At 36.8% G+C, this 18209-nt stretch overlaps 1 protein-coding gene across 1 annotated transcript; it reads right to left on the bottom strand.

The window, feature by feature from the left end:
* Positions 1-520: 520 nt before the first annotated feature.
* Positions 521-18203, bottom strand: LOC112559386 (F-box/WD repeat-containing protein 7-like). Its single transcript, XM_025230592.1, has 13 exons — positions 18148-18203; positions 16530-16663; positions 15327-15442; positions 12241-12802; positions 10395-10483; positions 10012-10147; positions 8583-8717; positions 7763-8020; positions 6960-7073; positions 6443-6624; positions 4784-5009; positions 4389-4599; positions 521-4152 (listed from the first exon to the last, which is right to left on the bottom strand). Exons 2-13 carry the CDS (start codon positions 16638-16640, stop codon positions 3875-3877), a joined length of 2418 nt encoding a protein of 805 aa, XP_025086377.1. The 5' UTR covers positions 16641-16663; positions 18148-18203; the 3' UTR covers positions 521-3874.
* Between the last annotated feature and the right edge of the window lie 6 nt (positions 18204-18209).

The following is an 18209-nucleotide window of genomic DNA, read 5'->3' as shown; positions in this document are numbered from 1 at the left end:
AGAATAATATAGCAGAGAAGGGCTTAAGTTTGGATGTAACTTTTTCACTTTCTGTACGTTTTGAAACTAAAATATGGCAGGAGCTGGATCTAAGACAATCAAAACAGAAGTCTTCAGAATGATCAGAGCAAAGGAGTGAATATTGGGATTTACAGTTCTTTTCTCATATTCATTCATTATTTGACCAGTTCATGATGAAGAAAGAAACTGCTATTTAAATCCTGTACACTAAAAGACAAGTGTAAAGCTGAAAACATTTCGAATCAGTATGATCTATGACAACCAAGCAAATACATCACTTTAAAGAGGTAAATTATAAAATGTCAGCTTCCTGCCAAAGATTTAAAACAGATGGCATGAGAAACTTAATACCATCTGACATTTTATGTCACAGTCGACCACTAATGTATGCTAACAGGTGAAATATGTGACTGCATGGTTGGTAATGCCAGCATGCATAAATAGCACATTTTTTTTCAATTTATACACACATGCTCGCAAAAAATATCCATAAGAGTAATCTTTGCTTGTAAGTGATTTAATCACCAATCCTTAATGCCATATTTCACATCCACATCAAGATATTAAAATTTGTGGCTGCAGCAGGATGTTGACACATACACCAGCCCCGCTCATCGCCACCCCCCACACACACACTCACACTTACCTGAGGGCATCCTCACACACTACCAAGACCCTAACTGGCCTCACTAGCAGACAACTTAAGCTCTTTCAGGTGAAAGTCTCCTTTGGCAGCCATATTGACGGAGAGTACTATCAATTTCTTAAATTCCACATCTTCCTCCTACCCTAGATTTGTTTTCTGAATCTTTACAAAAATTGCCCAGGCTGAGCACAGTTCAGAAAGACTGTCACCATTAAGGCGGAGGAAAACCCAAAACCATCTAAAGAAAAATGATGCTGGACTTCTTCACTGGTTTTAGCATAGTTCTTGATGTCCATTTAAGTTGCACTCGCCTAGCTGTAGCTTTTTTTGGTTTTTTTTTTTGTCAAAGTGACATTGATTCAATGCTGGAACTTTTTAATATTTGTGCTTTAACTAAACTTCATGCTATTTAAACATAAATATAAAATAGAAAACACACTAAAATAAGAGGCATGCAGATACCAAAGAACGGTTCTAATAGATAATAGTTTTCTGGTCATTAGAAGCCCAAAGTTCTTTAAGACAGCAGCAACATCTTTACACAATAAATTTAAAAGGTCATTTTAGGGAATTTTGGAATCTTAAGTAATTTTTGTACTCTGGAAATACCAAGAGGATCAAGACTTTCGCTGCCAGACCTGAATTTCTACACTTTCTCATCACTTACTGCAAACTACTCTTTTAAGGTTTTCTCACAAGCTTTCAATTTCTTCACCAAAACACCTTTGCATTCCACTCAGCACCGCAATCTTATTTTCTGATTTAAGAAACTTGTCAAGAAATCATCATATTGTGTAACTGCACTATTAAACATATATAGTAGCACAGTCACACCCTTTTCATCCCCCTTATTTCACATGCATGTTTACAGAAAGCTACAGAACTAGTCACAAAAGACAATTCACATTTTTTTTGCTAGCTGCTAGGTAGTACTAATACCTCCGGTGTTGGCGAACAGAAATTTAGAAAGAAAAAAAAAAAACCAGACTGCAAGATGGATTGATTCACAAGTCATCAAGCTTGAAATTCCCCTTTCCAATAACCTGATATAGTGCTCCAAGTGATTGACACAATCTTTAAACAGGTAATGCTGGTCAAACATAATTACTGAATCTTTACAAAGCCTAAACTGCAGAACCAAAATATCCACCGCTCAACATGCTAGCCATTTTAACAATTACTTAAAGACTCGGAACTTTTATTAGTGTAGGCTGTTTAAATAACTGAAACTAGCAAAGTAATACAAACTGTTTTATGGCTGTGACCTCGTAAAAAAACTAAGAAGATTTATGCAGGAAGAACCAGAATTAAACTGCGAAAAGGAAAGAAAATGATTCTGCAGCATGGGTCAGATCTCTTGGTGGAACACTGTTTCAAACTCTGAATCAGTCACATGACCCTTGATACTTTTATGAAATTCAAAATACTGAAAGCTATAAAATGAAAACAGTTACAAAAATAGAAGATATAAGGAATGGCAGTTGACGTTACACAAAAAACACTCTACATCAAATATATGAGAAGAGATGATGCCACTGATGACACCTACCTTAAATGGTAAATAACTCTAAATTTTCCTTAATTTTATAATCATGCTTCTTAAAGTTTTCCTTGTCTGGACAATGCAGCCAAGCACAGACTGATTTTTTTTTTTTTTTGGGGGGGGGAAGGGGTGTCAAGGAAATAACATTTTCATGATTCATGAAAAATATGAGCCAGAGTTTTATGATATTTCACCCATGAACAACAGCAACAACAAAAAAAAATTAATGCAGCTAACATCTTTTTAGAAAAAAGGGCACAAATCATTTCTAATCTGCTCATAAACATATAATAATAATAATAATAATAATAATAATAATAAACAATGTGATTAATGGTATTTGCCTTGTTTATACCACCTCCGCTTTCACCACCTAACACCAAATGCTAGAGAATGTTTTTGAAAAAATCTTTTTTGCAATATTTCTGAGCATTAAAGTAACCTGATTTGACCAACTCTGAAAATACAACCACCAAGCACTTGAAGCACTGACCTGCCTCATTCAGCAGGGTTAGTGGCAATACTTTCAACTGTGCTCCCACAAAAATCATTGTTATACATCTGTACATATGCCATTTTTTTCACATTTGCTTCACAAAGGTGACGACCTCCACACTTTATGGAATACCCCAAAATGTGACAGAGTTGTGTGTGGAAGCAAAGCACACATGGAGGATTGAAAGTAAGGGTAAGCATCATGTCTGCACGTCTCTGCCCATATGGAAAACATGAGTGTGCATGGTTTTTTACACTATGAACAACATGCTGAAACGACTCACTTCCTTTAAAAAATGTGTTTCAAGTATTTGTGAAGGAAAACAAAAACTTCATATAAATGTCTGAATACCTTTCAGCACATGAACTGCTCGATACGATTGTTAACACCCCATCTTGCAGTTTTTCATGAAGACATAGTTTCTTAAACACACAATTTGTCTTCATGTTACTTGTTGCTGCCTTTGTGCTGTTTATTATTATTTTTATTTTGGTTTGTTATTCCACACTCAAGGTCTGCAGGGGAAAGTACCCTTCACGTATTGGTATGCATACAGCACATACTTCCAGTCTCTTGATATCTTGTAATAATCTAGACCCCACACAAGGTTTACCACCCTTTAGTGAGAAGGTGTCAAGCAACTTGCTTATTATTCCTCAAGACAGGTACAACGGGTCCACCATTTGCTTTCAAGATTTAAAAAAATGGTTTATACCTACATTCTGGTGAACCACTCATGAAGATAATCAAGTACCATGCCTCATGCTTATTAAGATCTGTGTGCTGCACTTGCTTCAGTTTAAGAAAAAAGAAATGCCACATTTTCTTTCACAATTAGTTCATTCTATCATGTTTCAAAAAAAAACCAAACAAAACCCAAAAAAAAAACCAAACAAAAAAAAAAGATAATAGCCTGAGATGCAATTCTTCTCCTATTTTGAATACTTCTTGTTCATATACTCCTGGGCACTCAAGCACAGCACTTTTAGAATGCATTTGACACTGTATATGACTACTCAAGGTATCCTTTCTCTGCCTGGTTATCAAGCATCTGTTTGGGTAGCTGAACATATAGCAAGAGCTTATGTACAGCTGGACCACAAAAGCTTCTTCCACCTGCAGATCATCTCTTACAGTCATCAAAAGACTCCAGCAAGTGAAAGCTCACCTACACCTGACGTTTATCATCTACATCGAAGTCTAGGACCATCAGCTTAGTTTCCTCGGTACCATTGCGACTGCCAACAGCACAGACGAGCTTGGTGTTACTGCAACGCAGCCGCCATACTACGCCGCCACTGCCCCCACTATCCAATGACACTAGATTGCGCAGGAACTCACCCGAGCGCAGGTCCCATATTTTCACTGTGCCATCATCAGACGATGTGATTACAAACTTCTTACTAAACTGCAGGCAGGTTACAGCACTCTGGTGCTTGTGAGGCCCTAAACAAGCAACACATTGACCAATTACTGAAGTTTTAAATTGCACAGAACATTTAAACCTGTTACACCATAGCCAAGTTTTTAACAATTAAAATATCTTACACTTTAAACACTGTCCTTATGATAATGAACACATCCTGGTAAAAAGTATGAAAATGAGAAAATGCACTCTTTTGTTTCATCCAATAAATGTATTCTAAACAACAAAAAATTTGTGGACAAAGATTAAGACTTACCTTGCAGAGTCTGAAGGCATTGCCCAGTGGTGATGTCCCACACTTTAACAGTAGAGTCAGCATTTCCAGATACCAAAATATTGTCTTTCAATTCCAGGCCTGAAGTAAGAGACTGATGACCAATAAGTGTGTGTAGGCATGCACCTGTTTCCACATCCCACACACGTATTGAAGTGTCTAGAGAGCCACTCACCACGTGGATTCCATCAAACTGCAAATAAATATGCTGCATAACTACCAAGAAGAATACTCTTTGCGTATCACATCCTCGTGCAAACTTTCTTGCCAGTAGAGTATCGCAAAAAAATATGTCAACGAACCACCATAAGTCATTTTCTGGCCCAAACACACAATCACACCAACAGAGAAAAAAAACACAAAGTGGAGATGTTCACCTGTAAGGAGTAAACACGATTTGAGTGACCTTGTAAGGCATGCAGACAGGTCTCAGTCTCTGGGTCCCAAACACGCACAGTATAATCATATGCCCCAGACACGACACGACGGCCATCAAACTGCACACATCGCACTGCTGCAACATGTCCCATCAAGACATGAAGGCACTGGCCAGTCTCCACGTCCCACACACGCAGAGTGGCATCTCTTGAACCACTAACAACCCTGTGAAAAGATTTATGAAACATTACCTTAAATACAATGATTTCTTTTTCGACCATGTTGATTTAATCTGAATAATCTAATGTATGTAGATTCAATATATATTACCTGCAGAGTGAGCCTTATCAGCCACCCAAGCAAAGTCATGATTAGGTCATACAAAACTGCATCAGAACCACCACAGAGGAACTGCTAGTGGAAGAAAACGCTGGCTTTAGACACCCCCCCCCCCCACATAGAAGCACAGTTAAACAGATCTTCAACTGTCACATTCTTATAGAAAAGCATCTTTGGCATCAGTGGGACCTCTACCACAACTTCACTGACTTTAAAAAAGGCAGTTGACTGAGTCTGGCAAGAGGGACTATGGCATAAGATGTTAAAATAATGTTCCCTAACACTGGTGCTATTTTAATATCTTCTTGGAGAGCATCATACTTGAAACCCTCCACAATCATCACACTTTCATTTCCATTGGTGGCAGGCTGATCTGCAACCTAGGCTTAGCAGACATTGACCTGTTACAACTAACAAAGAACTGCAAGACCTCACCAATATACTGACAGTTCAAACGCCTATAAAATGGAGACCAGCACTGAAATAAGCAAAGATATGATCGTTGGCAGCGGCAAGGCAGAGATCTATGTGAACAGGATACAGATAGAAGAGGCAAGCAGCTTCAAGTAATTGGGAGCCACCCTCTACAAGTACAGCAGTTCCACACCAGATATCTGCATCAGGATCATAATGGCAACAGTGGCAATGACTAAGATAGGATCCAGCATAGCCACAAGATAAGGTTCACTACAAAGTACAATCTGTATAAATCCCTGGAAGAACCAATCCTGCTCAATGGAAGTGACGTTGACTCGGCTTGCCGAAACCGAAAAGAGAATCCAGGCATTCAAGAACAAGTGCCTGAGGAGGTTACTCTGGATCTAAAAAAAAACGACTTCGCATGAAACAACCCACACTCATAGTACATCAGGAATTAACAGTCAGGTGATATAAGAAGAAGCTTATTTGGTCACATGACCCAGCATGACACCTTGTCAAAGGCACCTTGGAGGGTAGTCAACACCACGATGGCCAGAGGAAGAACTGGTTTACGGAAGCCAAAGCCTTAACTGGTGATCCTATACAAGATCTGCTCCCTATTGCGCAAAATAGGGGAGACTGGCGGGCCTATCCATGTGCTCCCCTAAATGGCAGGTGCCAGTCAGGGGATGACTGAGAAAGCAACAAATAGACCAATTGCTAAGGTCTGCACGACAAAGTACTTTTTTTAATAGATCTAAATAAGGAAACAAGAGAAGCAATTACCTTTCTCAAAAACTAAAGTCTAGCCACTTCTTCTTGGGAAGCACAAGCAAGCATTAATAGTAGTTTTCAAATGTAAAAAATGAGGAGCAGGTTTTGCCAACTAAAAAACTTACACAATTCCACATAGTGCCATGCATCTGACTGTTGATGTATGCCCATAGAGAGTGTGCCGACACGCTCCTGTTTCGGCATTCCACACCTTCAGGGTTCGGTCTGTAGATCCACTGATGATGATGCTGCCAGACATTTGTGATGACCACACACCACCTGTATGACCAACTAATGTTCGAAGACACTGTAACAAAATATTGCCTTATGGTTAGATTCACACAGTGTTTCTCTGCTAAACTGAAACTGCACGTCAACATCAGTAAAAAAGTTTTACAGGGCTGTTTGTTTTTTTAAAAAAGGATATTGTTGTTAGTTACTACTATTTTTGGAATGGATGCTCACCAATATGATTTAAACTCTAAAAATGTTTTTTTAAATCCACACAATTCAAGTTTAAAAATAAGATGCAAACGTTTATAGAAAGCCATGATGGTAACTGAGCCAAAGAAAGTCCTGGAAAAACATACTTAAATGTTTTAATGTTAAAATGTGGTTTTTACATACAGATCCTAGACATACCTTGCCTGTTAAAACTGACCACACCTTGAGAGTATTGTCATCAGATCCACTAACAATGCGATGGCCACAGAATTCTAAACAGGTGATAACATGATCATCATGACCCTTCAGTATCTGTAAGGGGAAAAATATGGAAGTGCATGACAAGGGAGCAAAGGGGGAACTCATTTATCAAAAATACATAAATACACACAAATAAAGGGAGAGACAGTTTTAAAGGAAATTTTATAACTGATAAAACACGAAAATGTAAGACATTTTTCTCTAAGCAAATACATCTTCATTGTTTTATTACAAATATGGTTTTCTTTTAAATGAACACTATCAAAAAATGGCGTCGGCTTATAAGAAAAGGGAGATAATCTATAGGCTTGGTGTGCACAAGTTTTTTCCCTTTAATAATTTGTACCACAAGCTCATAATGATGATTTATAGAGTGCTTTTACAATGACTTGCTCAGAGCGCTTAAATGATATACAGACTGAATCAACATAAACCATGAATCCATAATGGCATATAACAGACACATCACTTCTACAACAGACATCTGCTCATACATAAGGAAAAAAGAGGATGCAACAATCAAAATCTTTTTTTTTTCTCTCTTAATTGTTCCTGACAGAAATTCTTTAAATTAATTTAATAATGAGATTTTCTGGAATATTATTTATCATTCACAGTCACTACTTATATATTTTCACAAACAAGACTTATACATGCCATATTAAGAACAAAACATATTTCATGAATATCAGTCTGAATTCTTAAAGGCAGTGTAATTTTTAAAAAGAAGGCGGCCTTACTTTAGTTGGTTTTGATGTTCCTGTACGCCAGTTTTGTTCTATCTGGGACTGTCTCATGTACAGGGCTTTGCAAGGACTGGGATTGCCAGGCCGACGCCGAAGTCGCGAGCCATACACAAGCGACTCACTTATTCCTTCTTCTCTGCACTTCTCACGCCATAACAAGTTGTCTTCACAAAGAACATGCCAATACTGACATGTCTGGGCTGCTCTTAGCAAATCACGAGCATCCAAGAAAGAAAGCACATACAGAGCCAACTGCAAAAAAAAAAAAAAAAACAACTGGAATTGTGCAAGCTACATGAAGGCGCTTTGTGATGGGTACTGGATAGCAAATAGATAATGTGAGATGATAAAGTATCCTTGGAACACAAATTTATCATTTTAGAAAACTTATTCTCTCAGGAAGTCAGCCTTGCACAAAGGCCTGAGATAAATGATTACCTAGAAATGATAAAGGTTGATTTGGCATGTCCTCTTCAGGAATTCATGAGCTTATAATCGTAATGATTAGAATTTAATAGTTTATAGAAAAACAGTTTAGATTAGACAGGGAGCACCAAAGAGCAATAAATTAATAAAATTTTTTGTATTAAAAAAAAAAACAGGTGAAGAGAGTGACAACACATAATAAGAGTGAAATGCCTTTCCAACATTGCAATGAAGATATTTTTCTGTATATGAAGGCATTTTTAATCTACAAGCGTATTTATGTAATACTTCACAACAAGTTTTGCAAATTAAACCTAACAAATATTTTTAAAATCAGAGTGAGAAGAAGGAAAGATTACATAATGGGGAAGGAGGAGTGATTACAAACCTCTTTGGGCAAAAGAGAGATGAAATCCCGCTGGAACTGTGGCTCAATGATATGCATCATATGCCGAACTTGTGATGCTTCACATAAAGATATTAGATCATCAAGTGCCATCATGCGCTCAGCATTGCTCCAAGACTGAAATATTTCAAAAATCCTGTTAAGTACAATTAGAAAAAGTACACTTAAAATGTACAACTCAAAGTGGCTGTAGGCTATAAAATGGCTATTCAAACCCGGACATCTAGTGTCATGGACCAGTCCGCGGCCCCATGTTTGTCGGAATATTTTAACCCTTTTACGATTTACAGATTGCAAGTGTATGTTGAATGTATTTGAGAATGAATGAGAACATTAGACAGGAAAGTGTTAAATGTGACACAAAGTGTATGGTGAACATGGTTCACCAGTAGGTTTTGGTGGGAATGAGGGAGGAAATTTACTCAGGCCCGCGATACAGAAGGAAGAAGTGCCTGAGTCACGAGTTGTAAATCTCCCTAGTTGAGATTTGTGTTTAGTATAGTAGGGTTGTGTCGATTGACGCTGGATGCTGAGCTGTACTGACCTGTTTTTGCCTAGACAAGATATTTTCTGTTATTACTTATGGAATTGTATTAGAACTCCTGTATGTTTCAAAGTTGGAAACATGAACACATGACAGAAAGATGTGTGAATTGGAAAATAGCGTTTAGAATAGAAGTATAGTGTAACCCCGAGTTATAGGTTTTAATTGTATGGGCTGAAAGAGCTGGAGCCATTCTGGATAGGAAGAATTGCCTCCCAGGACCATTCGTTGATCACCTGTGGTCCAGTACCCAGCAGCACTTGGGCACTGAGCACCGTTAGCTCCGTGACATCACTGCAGAGTACCTCCGCGTGTGTATTTGTTTTAGTGGATTCTAGTTGACTGGATATATGGAGAGTGACAACCCTAAGAGGGATGATGAACTGTGAGTAACTGTAAACATTGTGTCTAGCGGTAGATGTTTGTCGCCTTTAGAATGAGGTGTTGAGGTGAGTTATGTTATTAACAAGTATTTATCTTGTCTATAAAATCCTGAACCACTTAACAATGAAATGAATAAAATTTAGGCAGCCTCAGGCAACGTTTTGTTGTGTTGAAAGAACGAGCATTTGTCTGGCTGAGTGAGTTGTTAAGCCACCCATGCCATGACATCTAAACAATTAAAATTTCAAAAAGAACCTTTACTTTGATGATGAAACTTCTTATAACAAACTTCTTTACCATTTTCTAAATGATTTAATAAAAATAAGTTAATTTCATGTGACTAGTTATTTTGATGTCAAGGTCATACTTAGAACAAGTTTTAAAAAATGGTTTTGAGATAATATGGATAATCTTTACATCCCCTGCCTATTTCCTGCATGGAATTAGTAGATTACTCATTCGCAGATAAAGACACACACACACCTTAAACATATCCAACCACTGCTGCAAACGAGGTGGTGGGTGCTCACGGGAAGGAATACGCTGACGAGGTGGTTTGGGGGCAGCACCTAGTTTTAAGCCAGCAGCTGCTGGCAAACGCTGACCACAGCTATCACATCTGGTGAATTTTTTTTATAAACAAGCAATTAAAAAGGTCAAAAGTGTTGAAGTGCTACTTACATTCTTATGTTACATTTAAAGACAATGTTTAAATCGCAAATAATACAAAGATTAAAAGATGGCCAAACTTTACAGTTGCAGCCCTATGCTCCTTGAGGAGTAACAAGGACTAAACTAAAAACTAAATGCTACAGTAGAAAGTTTGATGTATAACATTGGTTAGTCCTTTAATTATTGTAACTGACTTTGTTTTCCCCAGAGGCTTGCATGACTTCTTGCATGGTGATACATCACCCACTCCAGTCTCATCTTCTCCTGAGAGATTGCGCTTGCCCTGCACGTAACACAATAGCAACAAATCACAATAAAAAGTTTTCTCTTACTAACAACAGCTTCTGGCAGAAGCTCATTCATGATTAGAGCAGTTTCTTTTGTGTAACTTACTTGCAGTTCATTTTATGTAAGTATTTTACACATGACTGAACACGTTTCCTATGTTTTGCCTGTTTTAGCAAAATATTAACATAAGGCAGAAAAAAATGAAACTTTTTGAAAAATGAAAAGCTGCCTGTGCACTGTGCTTTATTTCTAATGTCACCTCTAAAGACAAGCTAACTGTGATATTCACTGTGCATGACTGAAAAGTCTTCTTCAGATGTGGGAAGGGGGAAAGACGTTTGGAACATCACTTTATTTGCATGTGCTGTGCTGGCAGGGAGAAGCAGCCATTTCTTCAACAAAGCAAGTCATGCTTACCATTCCTTAGTGATATGAGCTTTAAGCATTTTATTCAATAGTTTGTAAGTTGTGATAATGTATATCTTGATGAGGATGAGGTCGGCTATACAGATCATCTCTAACTGTATACCACTCATATGATTTCATCCTAAACTTATGGGGCCACAGTTGTATAAGCAGTCCTCCACCACTGACCAAAACATTATGCCATGCATGACTAACACATGGAAGTTAAAAAAAAAATTTCCAGGATTTTCTATTTTGATTACACGTTTTATGATTTTTGCCAAATTGGCAGCAAAATTTTGCAAGAAGACATAACTCAACTGCTCTGAATAAAATTTAGCAGCCTATATTAAATGTATACTAAATATATTAATTAAAAATATAACCTATGGAATTAAGTAGGTTTAAAAGGTCACCTATTTACAAAATCTGTGCAATTTGTATAGATTCAAAAATTCTTTAAATCAAATCTTTTAAAGCTCACAACTTTTTCTGCTTTGTTTGTTGGATTTTGTTGTCTTCTTGGGATTTCAAGATCTATGTTCAGAAAGGCTTACCCTTTCAAGGAATCTGTGTTCCAAAGTGCCAAAATGCATATTTTGTGTTTGCAATTTATCATACAAAAATACAAGAATTTAAAGATTCTGAATGAAAATTGTAAAAATCTGATTTATTTTCATATATTTTCTTTTGTATTTTGATAATTTTTCCCTATAAAATATGGAAAACAATTGTATGGGTAAGCATCTCCGATGCACCCTTCTCCATGACTGCATAATTATTTGATTTTTCATAGTAAAGAATGTCAATAAACATGCACGCGGGCTATCAATATCATTTAGGCACCATGTGCAAAATGGTCCCCCACTACCGCAGTTTTTTTTTAAAAACTTGTTTCAATGTACTTAAAATAAGTTGTGTATGGTTTATAAAAGGTCTACTTTTGAATTTTAGTGCCAGAAGGATTGTCAGAATTGTAGACATCTTGGCAACACTCTTGGGTGACATGGCTGCAGCACAGATGTGCAAACTATGCATTGGAAATGGCAGACAGTAAGTGAGGATTAGGCAATGAACAAAACAAACAAAAAATCCACAATCAAGAAAAATCTTACTAAACTTCTTCTGTATTTTCCAGATTTCTCCATGGATTTATATATATATAAAACAGTGAGTATCCTCTTATGCTTTAAATTTCTAACAGAAAAAAAAAATCACGTTGGAGTACCTATTTTTGTTAGAGTTAAAAAATTTAAATACTAATAATGAACTTCTGCAGACAGATCAATAACCAGATAACAAATTCCTAGAGCAACACATCATCTGTTAAATGTTGCATCACTATACCTGTAGTTTAGATGTTGAAGAACTGCATGCACCACCAGGTCGCTGGCAGGAATGACCACCACAACTCCATGTAGAGGTGCATCGGCAGCTGCTGGAGTCCAGGCTATCCTCTGCTGCATTGTCTTCCTCGCTACTTTCACTATCCTCATCTTCGTGACTACTGCTCACATCTGACACTTCATTAACATCTGCTGCCTGATCCTCATCACGACTATTATCAACAACATTCTCTGCATTGTCTATGTCCTCATCAGCAACCTCTTCATGGTTTATAGACTGATCACAGTTCTCGTTTCTGTTAAGGACATCCTCATCTTTAGCTCTGTCCTGGACAGCTGCTTCCTCTTCCATGTGACCCACATCCTCAACACAGCTAGAGGTGTCAGGAGTCTCTCCTCCAACTCTGTCCTGTATCTTTAGATCCCTACGTGATCTCCTAGCTCCTCGGCCTGACCAAGTCAGCACTTTGGCGTGGGATGCCACAGTGGCAGCCCTAGTGCTAGTGCTTGGAGTTGAGGTTGAGGGTAGATGGTAGCCCTTCTGTCTTGTCTCTCTTACTGCTCTGTACATTAATACGCACACACAAAAAAAACTGTATCCTAATATTGCCTTTCTAATTTAAATAAAAACAAAGTAAAAATTCATGTTCATCATTCAGTTCTTTCCAGTGTATAGAATGTGAAAGCTGATATTTTGATGTCAAATATCACTATAGTTGCTGACACCATCTTACTTCAATAGCATGTGACACATAATTAAAATAGCTTTCTGACACAAAGGTTCAAATTCACAATAATAAAAACACATGTACAATGATGTGTACTTCCTTCTGTGACTAATAAATGATTACACCAATAATTTTATCTGGGGAGGCGTCTGAAAACCCCCTGCGTACATGAGAAACATTGGTGTAATATGTACCTGAATTTTGCTTCTGCTGAAAAGGTTGAAGAGTTCTCTTATGAATTATATGCTACGAACAATACGGGTTTTTTTTTTTTCTGTCTGCAAGTTAGAATACATTAAGACTTGCCAAAATTCACCAAAATCTGGTCATAACTGAGAGAGGTCCTTAGAGGAAAACTGAGAGTTTATTTTTGAACCATGTCTTCAAGCACTTATAATTTCATGTTTATATACCAAAATGTTGAAAATAGCACTTTGTCGGATGTGGGGTATAGCACAATGTATAGAGTGAATGTCATGTGAGTGCAGCAGCACGAAAGTTGCCCTATGACAATTCATACCAAGTCTCATGGTGCCTTATGTTCACTTGGGTGGAACGCTACTGACTGCATATATTGGGAGGACTTAGACGAAAACACATTAGGAAGAGCTGTGTTGTGCCAGAGAGATCTATTACCCGACCCCAGGATGGCTGACAGGGATTCGTCGGGCAATTTTTTGCCTATATGACTGCTGGGTAGAGGGTGCCATTCGATGTGAAGTCTGTGTAAAAGGCTGACTGGGACAAGTGCCAGAAAAAAAAAGAAAAACATTCATGACCGTTTAGTGTCAGGACTTGGGTACACATTAAACCATTGTGAGGAAGAAATGCTTGTCACTGTTGCTTTGACTGATGGCTGTTCTGGTCAGCATGCAGATGCAAAGGATTAGCACATGGATTTCTGTTAGGTTAAATGTAAAGATAGATTGTGCATGGAAATTGTGTTCTATCTTGCTTCTCTCAGTATTTTTCATTGTGAAAAGGGGAAAATGCAAGAGGTATTTTCCGTCAGTAGCAGACAACATATGATAGGTTGAAAAGTGAAATTGTGAAAAAGACTCTGAGAGGACTAAAATAGGGAGTGGGGATATTATGACAGAACTGCAACAACTTTGCATGACATTTATGATGGCTTCAGCATTTTTTAGGAGGGGCTGTTTTCTTGAATTGGCTTTTGTTTTGTGATTGCAGCTATTGTCAAGTGGCCATCTTCACCATGTGCGTGACAGCCTTGAGCACTGGATGGATGAAGACGAACACTGATCATACAGGACTGTACATGATACAAATAGCCGATTCAGGCTAAATGTTACCATGTATTGTGCATCGTTCCCTTTAACGCCATTTTATGCTGTTTATGCCATACTTCTTAAGGGTCATACATTTTTCTATGCACTACTTAGTGGCTGGAATCCTCAAAGGAAAAGGAGAGTTGGAAGACCAAAGCAGACTATGAAAAGAACAGTAGAAAGCACAGCAAAGGACGTTGAAACCACATGGGCCCAAGTGAAGGGTGCTGCCCAAAACTGTGTTCACTGGCAAGGTGTTGTTGCGGCCCTAAGCTCCTCAAGGAGTAACAAGGACTAAACAAACTCAGTGGCTGTGACCTGGGCAGTGGTCAGTTAGCGGATAGGGGGATGGGAGTGAAGGGGAGAGACAGGGTGACCTAATAAGGAGTGTCTAGTGGAGGGTGTCAGGTGGGTTTCTTTAAAAATTTATTTTCCTTACATTAGAATGATTGGGTCAGGTCTGTGTCATATTCACATATCGGTGAAAGTTAAAAAGCAGCAGCATGCAATATATTATAAAGAAAAATGAAGAAATACCTAGTGCATTTTTATACACTAAGACTGGACGAAATTAAGCAACACAAAATTGAAAAGAAAAAAAAATCACATCACTGTTAACAATTTAAAAGTTTTGCTTTCATATTTGTCAGACTTTTTTTGTGTAATAATATAGAAAATTCACATGGCTGAGTATCTCTATAATGTAAAGAAGTAGTCTATTTTAAAATGAACCTAACATAGGTAAAATTTAAGGATGTTTAGTGGTCACAATAAACCTAAAATTTAGGAAGAAAATGCTACTGAAATATTGTTAATGCATAATAAAAAATCAAGACTTTAATTAAGCTGTCTGATCAAACAGAGGCTATTTTCTATCAAATCAATTATCAATGTCAATATCACAAGGATAATATATTCCATCAACATTCTTTTCAGGCATACTTTTCCCCCAAAAGTAAGCTAACCTTAGCTCATTACTATCAAAAATGGAGAGCTAAAACATAAGATGATTACAAACATTAAAATAAAACAAAACAGAAAGTTACATTAAGAGGTGACTAGCAACAAACCTTTGCAGCAACTGTCGTGTCTGTGCACGTGTACAGACAGTTGTATTTGCTTTGGTTGCAGATGAACTTCGAGGGTGTTTTGAAGTATTATTAGTGTAGGAGCCTGAGTATTTTTTCTGCAAAATATACCCTATTTTCAAACTTAAAATACATTGTCACATATATCTGAAAGTAAACAAATATATTTCTTAATGCAAAATTCTGAATAATTCTGCAATTTAGACAAGACATCTGAAGTGAAGATATTCTGTCACAGATTTATTGTCATTTTATCTGCTAGTCTTGACAAAAATGAAATTTGCTGAAATTAATTGGATGGAAGTAAAAGTCTGGGGAAAAAATGTAGCCTATACAAAGCTATCATTCTTTTCGTAAGGCATGAAAATGCCCAAATATTCAAAGGTTGTTCCACACACACATATTTATACATATAAAGAAATTGAGTGAAACATTTTAAAAACATATTTCCTATATTTCTCCACCATACATGTAACATAAATTTCATATAGATCACTGGAAACTTTTTTAATATTACAGATTTTTTGTGAGACCAAATCAGTAGTTTAAAAAAGCAGGAACCCTAACAAGTTACTCCCTGTTTATATTTTTTCCATTTTGAGGCATGAACTTTTGCTTCCACCTTAATATTACCTTTTTGTTTTTACCACAAAAGAGCCAGCCTTTCACATAAAAATAAATGGAAAATCAATAAAGATTTTGAAGATTTGGTTACGGCCTCATCTAATGGCAAAGAGTTTACCTCTGGCAGAGTATGCACATAAAATATTATAGGCTACAGTTTAATGTAATCATATGCAACATTTTGCGTGCTGCACAAAAACAACATAAAAAGATTCTGCCAAAAGGAGGCAACTGCCGAGAACTTCAAGCAAAAGAAACAAAAATTCTGGTTTGCATGTTTGCCCTTGTTTATAAATGTGATTTATAGCATTCTTTGTAAGTGTAATTAAATATAATTAGCACACCATAAGAACAATGTATATTTTTTCACAGTTTGCCATAATTTTTTTATAAATTCATCTTCAAAATATCCTAGCACAAGCAAAAAAAAGAATCCTAAAACATTCCTGAAAATGTCACAATCTGTTAATGGTATTTCGTCGACTTTCTAATGATTTTTGGAAAATAAAAAATCCTATGACTTTATCAGCTAAATACTTCACACATATGCTGTCCACATACCTGTCGACTCCTGATGGCAAGTGTGAGATGGTTTTGATTGACACTGGAGCCTGCCTGATCCAACTTCTGTGCAGGTATGGCATTAATCGGTTCACTTCTGCGTTTTGCCATGATTGCTTCCCTTCATTTTTTTTCTGAAAAAGGAAACAAGCTAAAATAATCTTTGATCCCATAAAACTGTTAAGACCAAGCATTCTGTTCTTTCTTTGAACAATTACAATAAGTGTCTTTTTTTTTTTTAAATAATCAAGATTACTTTAAACTAAGTGACAAACATGAAAATTTATTAGGTCAGTAACATTTTAGATAGCAGCACTTTTCCTTCCTACTAGTCAATAAAGGAACCGATTTCTGGTGGACTGTAATTTTTTTCCTGAACTATGTTCATCAGACAATGCTGACCAAAATGCGACTGAAATCACTTTCTGAAGTCAGTGCATCTTATTCTATGAAGAATTACACGTGGAGAGTTGAATGGCATAACTTGATGTTGCATATTGTTACTTTATGGCATTCTTGATGCATGATTATAATATATTCCACTATTGTAATTTTAGTCACACTTTTAAGTGTTCCCATTTGATATTACAATGTCTTTGCTAAAACTAGTAATTTTATTAATATTACAAGCCACAGGAGTATTCTTACATTTGCTTTTAATATTAATTAACCATGGTTTCTGTTTTAGTTTTACTGGTAGTCAGTGAAGAATGTTATCAAATATGGCATTCTAGCTCTTAACTCTATACACTACAGAGTAAATCTATTAGGTCATATTCTTATAATTTGTGTTGAATGTCATTTATTCAAAATGCTTCAAAATAGTTGATATGTGAATTTAGCTGAATCTTCAACAAGCATCTTAGAACACAAATACTAAATTGGCACCAACTACCTACAGAAACTGAAAAAGTGAACTAAAGTTACCACTATTAGTTGAGAAGGTCTTCCCACAGGGCAAATCATTATCAAATCTTGAATCCTCTAAATGAATAGGTATATAAATAAGCAAATAGGTAGATGATGTCTTAGGTTATCTGAGTGCACGATAACATAAATTCAACAGCAAGTCTTAAAATACCAAGTCCTCCCAAGATGGTAATAAACATTTTACCAGGCACAAATTCCACGAAACTTAGGGAATATGAAAACCTACATTTCACTTCCAGGAATTTCCAATAATATAAATTCATCGCTCTTCAAAGATATGGTTCTTTGTTCTCCATGCGAAGGATGTGCTGTGCAAGTGCACAAAATAATAAACACGGCGAATTTTCTGCAATGAGTAAAGAGTCAGCATTGTGCTGCTGAGTCAAACTAGCTTACGTTGATATTTTTACATCATCATAAGATTGGTGAAATCTTTCAGCATTATTGTGCACACAGACAAACAATTAATGCTATATCAGCTATCATACCTTTGGAACACGAGACTCAGGACTCACCACTTTCTCCTTCCCAGACCAAACAAAATGAATTTTGTATAAACATAGTTCACCATTTGATAAAGCAGGGACAACACTGGAATCAATATGCATAAGAAAATAATGCTTTATATAGCGTCTGAGAGATCTAGACATAAAATTTTTTCTTAATGAAATAAAAATAACGCTTTTACCAACGCAGCTTGTTTTAAACGTCCATAGCGGTAGCCATCTTGGCCGTTGTCGAAAATTGACG

Source organism: Pomacea canaliculata, linkage group LG3 (assembly GCF_003073045.1).
Source record: "Pomacea canaliculata isolate SZHN2017 linkage group LG3, ASM307304v1, whole genome shotgun sequence".
Lineage (NCBI taxonomy): Eukaryota > Metazoa > Mollusca > Gastropoda > Architaenioglossa > Ampullariidae > Pomacea > Pomacea canaliculata.
This window is presented reverse-complemented; position numbering and strand designations above follow the sequence as displayed.

Excerpts from the sequence above, each read along its gene's own strand:
- LOC112559386 (XM_025230592.1), bottom strand. The coding sequence starts at position 16,640 with ATGGCAAAACGCAGAAGTGAACCGATTAATGCCATACCTGCACAGAAG. Across the intron at positions 8,718-10,011 it reads AGTGGTTGGATATGTTTAAG|TCTTGGAGCAATGCTGAGCG; the intron begins GTGTGTGTGTGT and ends GAAATATTTCAG. Across the intron at positions 8,021-8,582 it reads TCTCTCTTTTGCCCAAAGAG|TTGGCTCTGTATGTGCTTTC; the intron begins GTTTGTAATCAC and ends TTTTTTTTGCAG.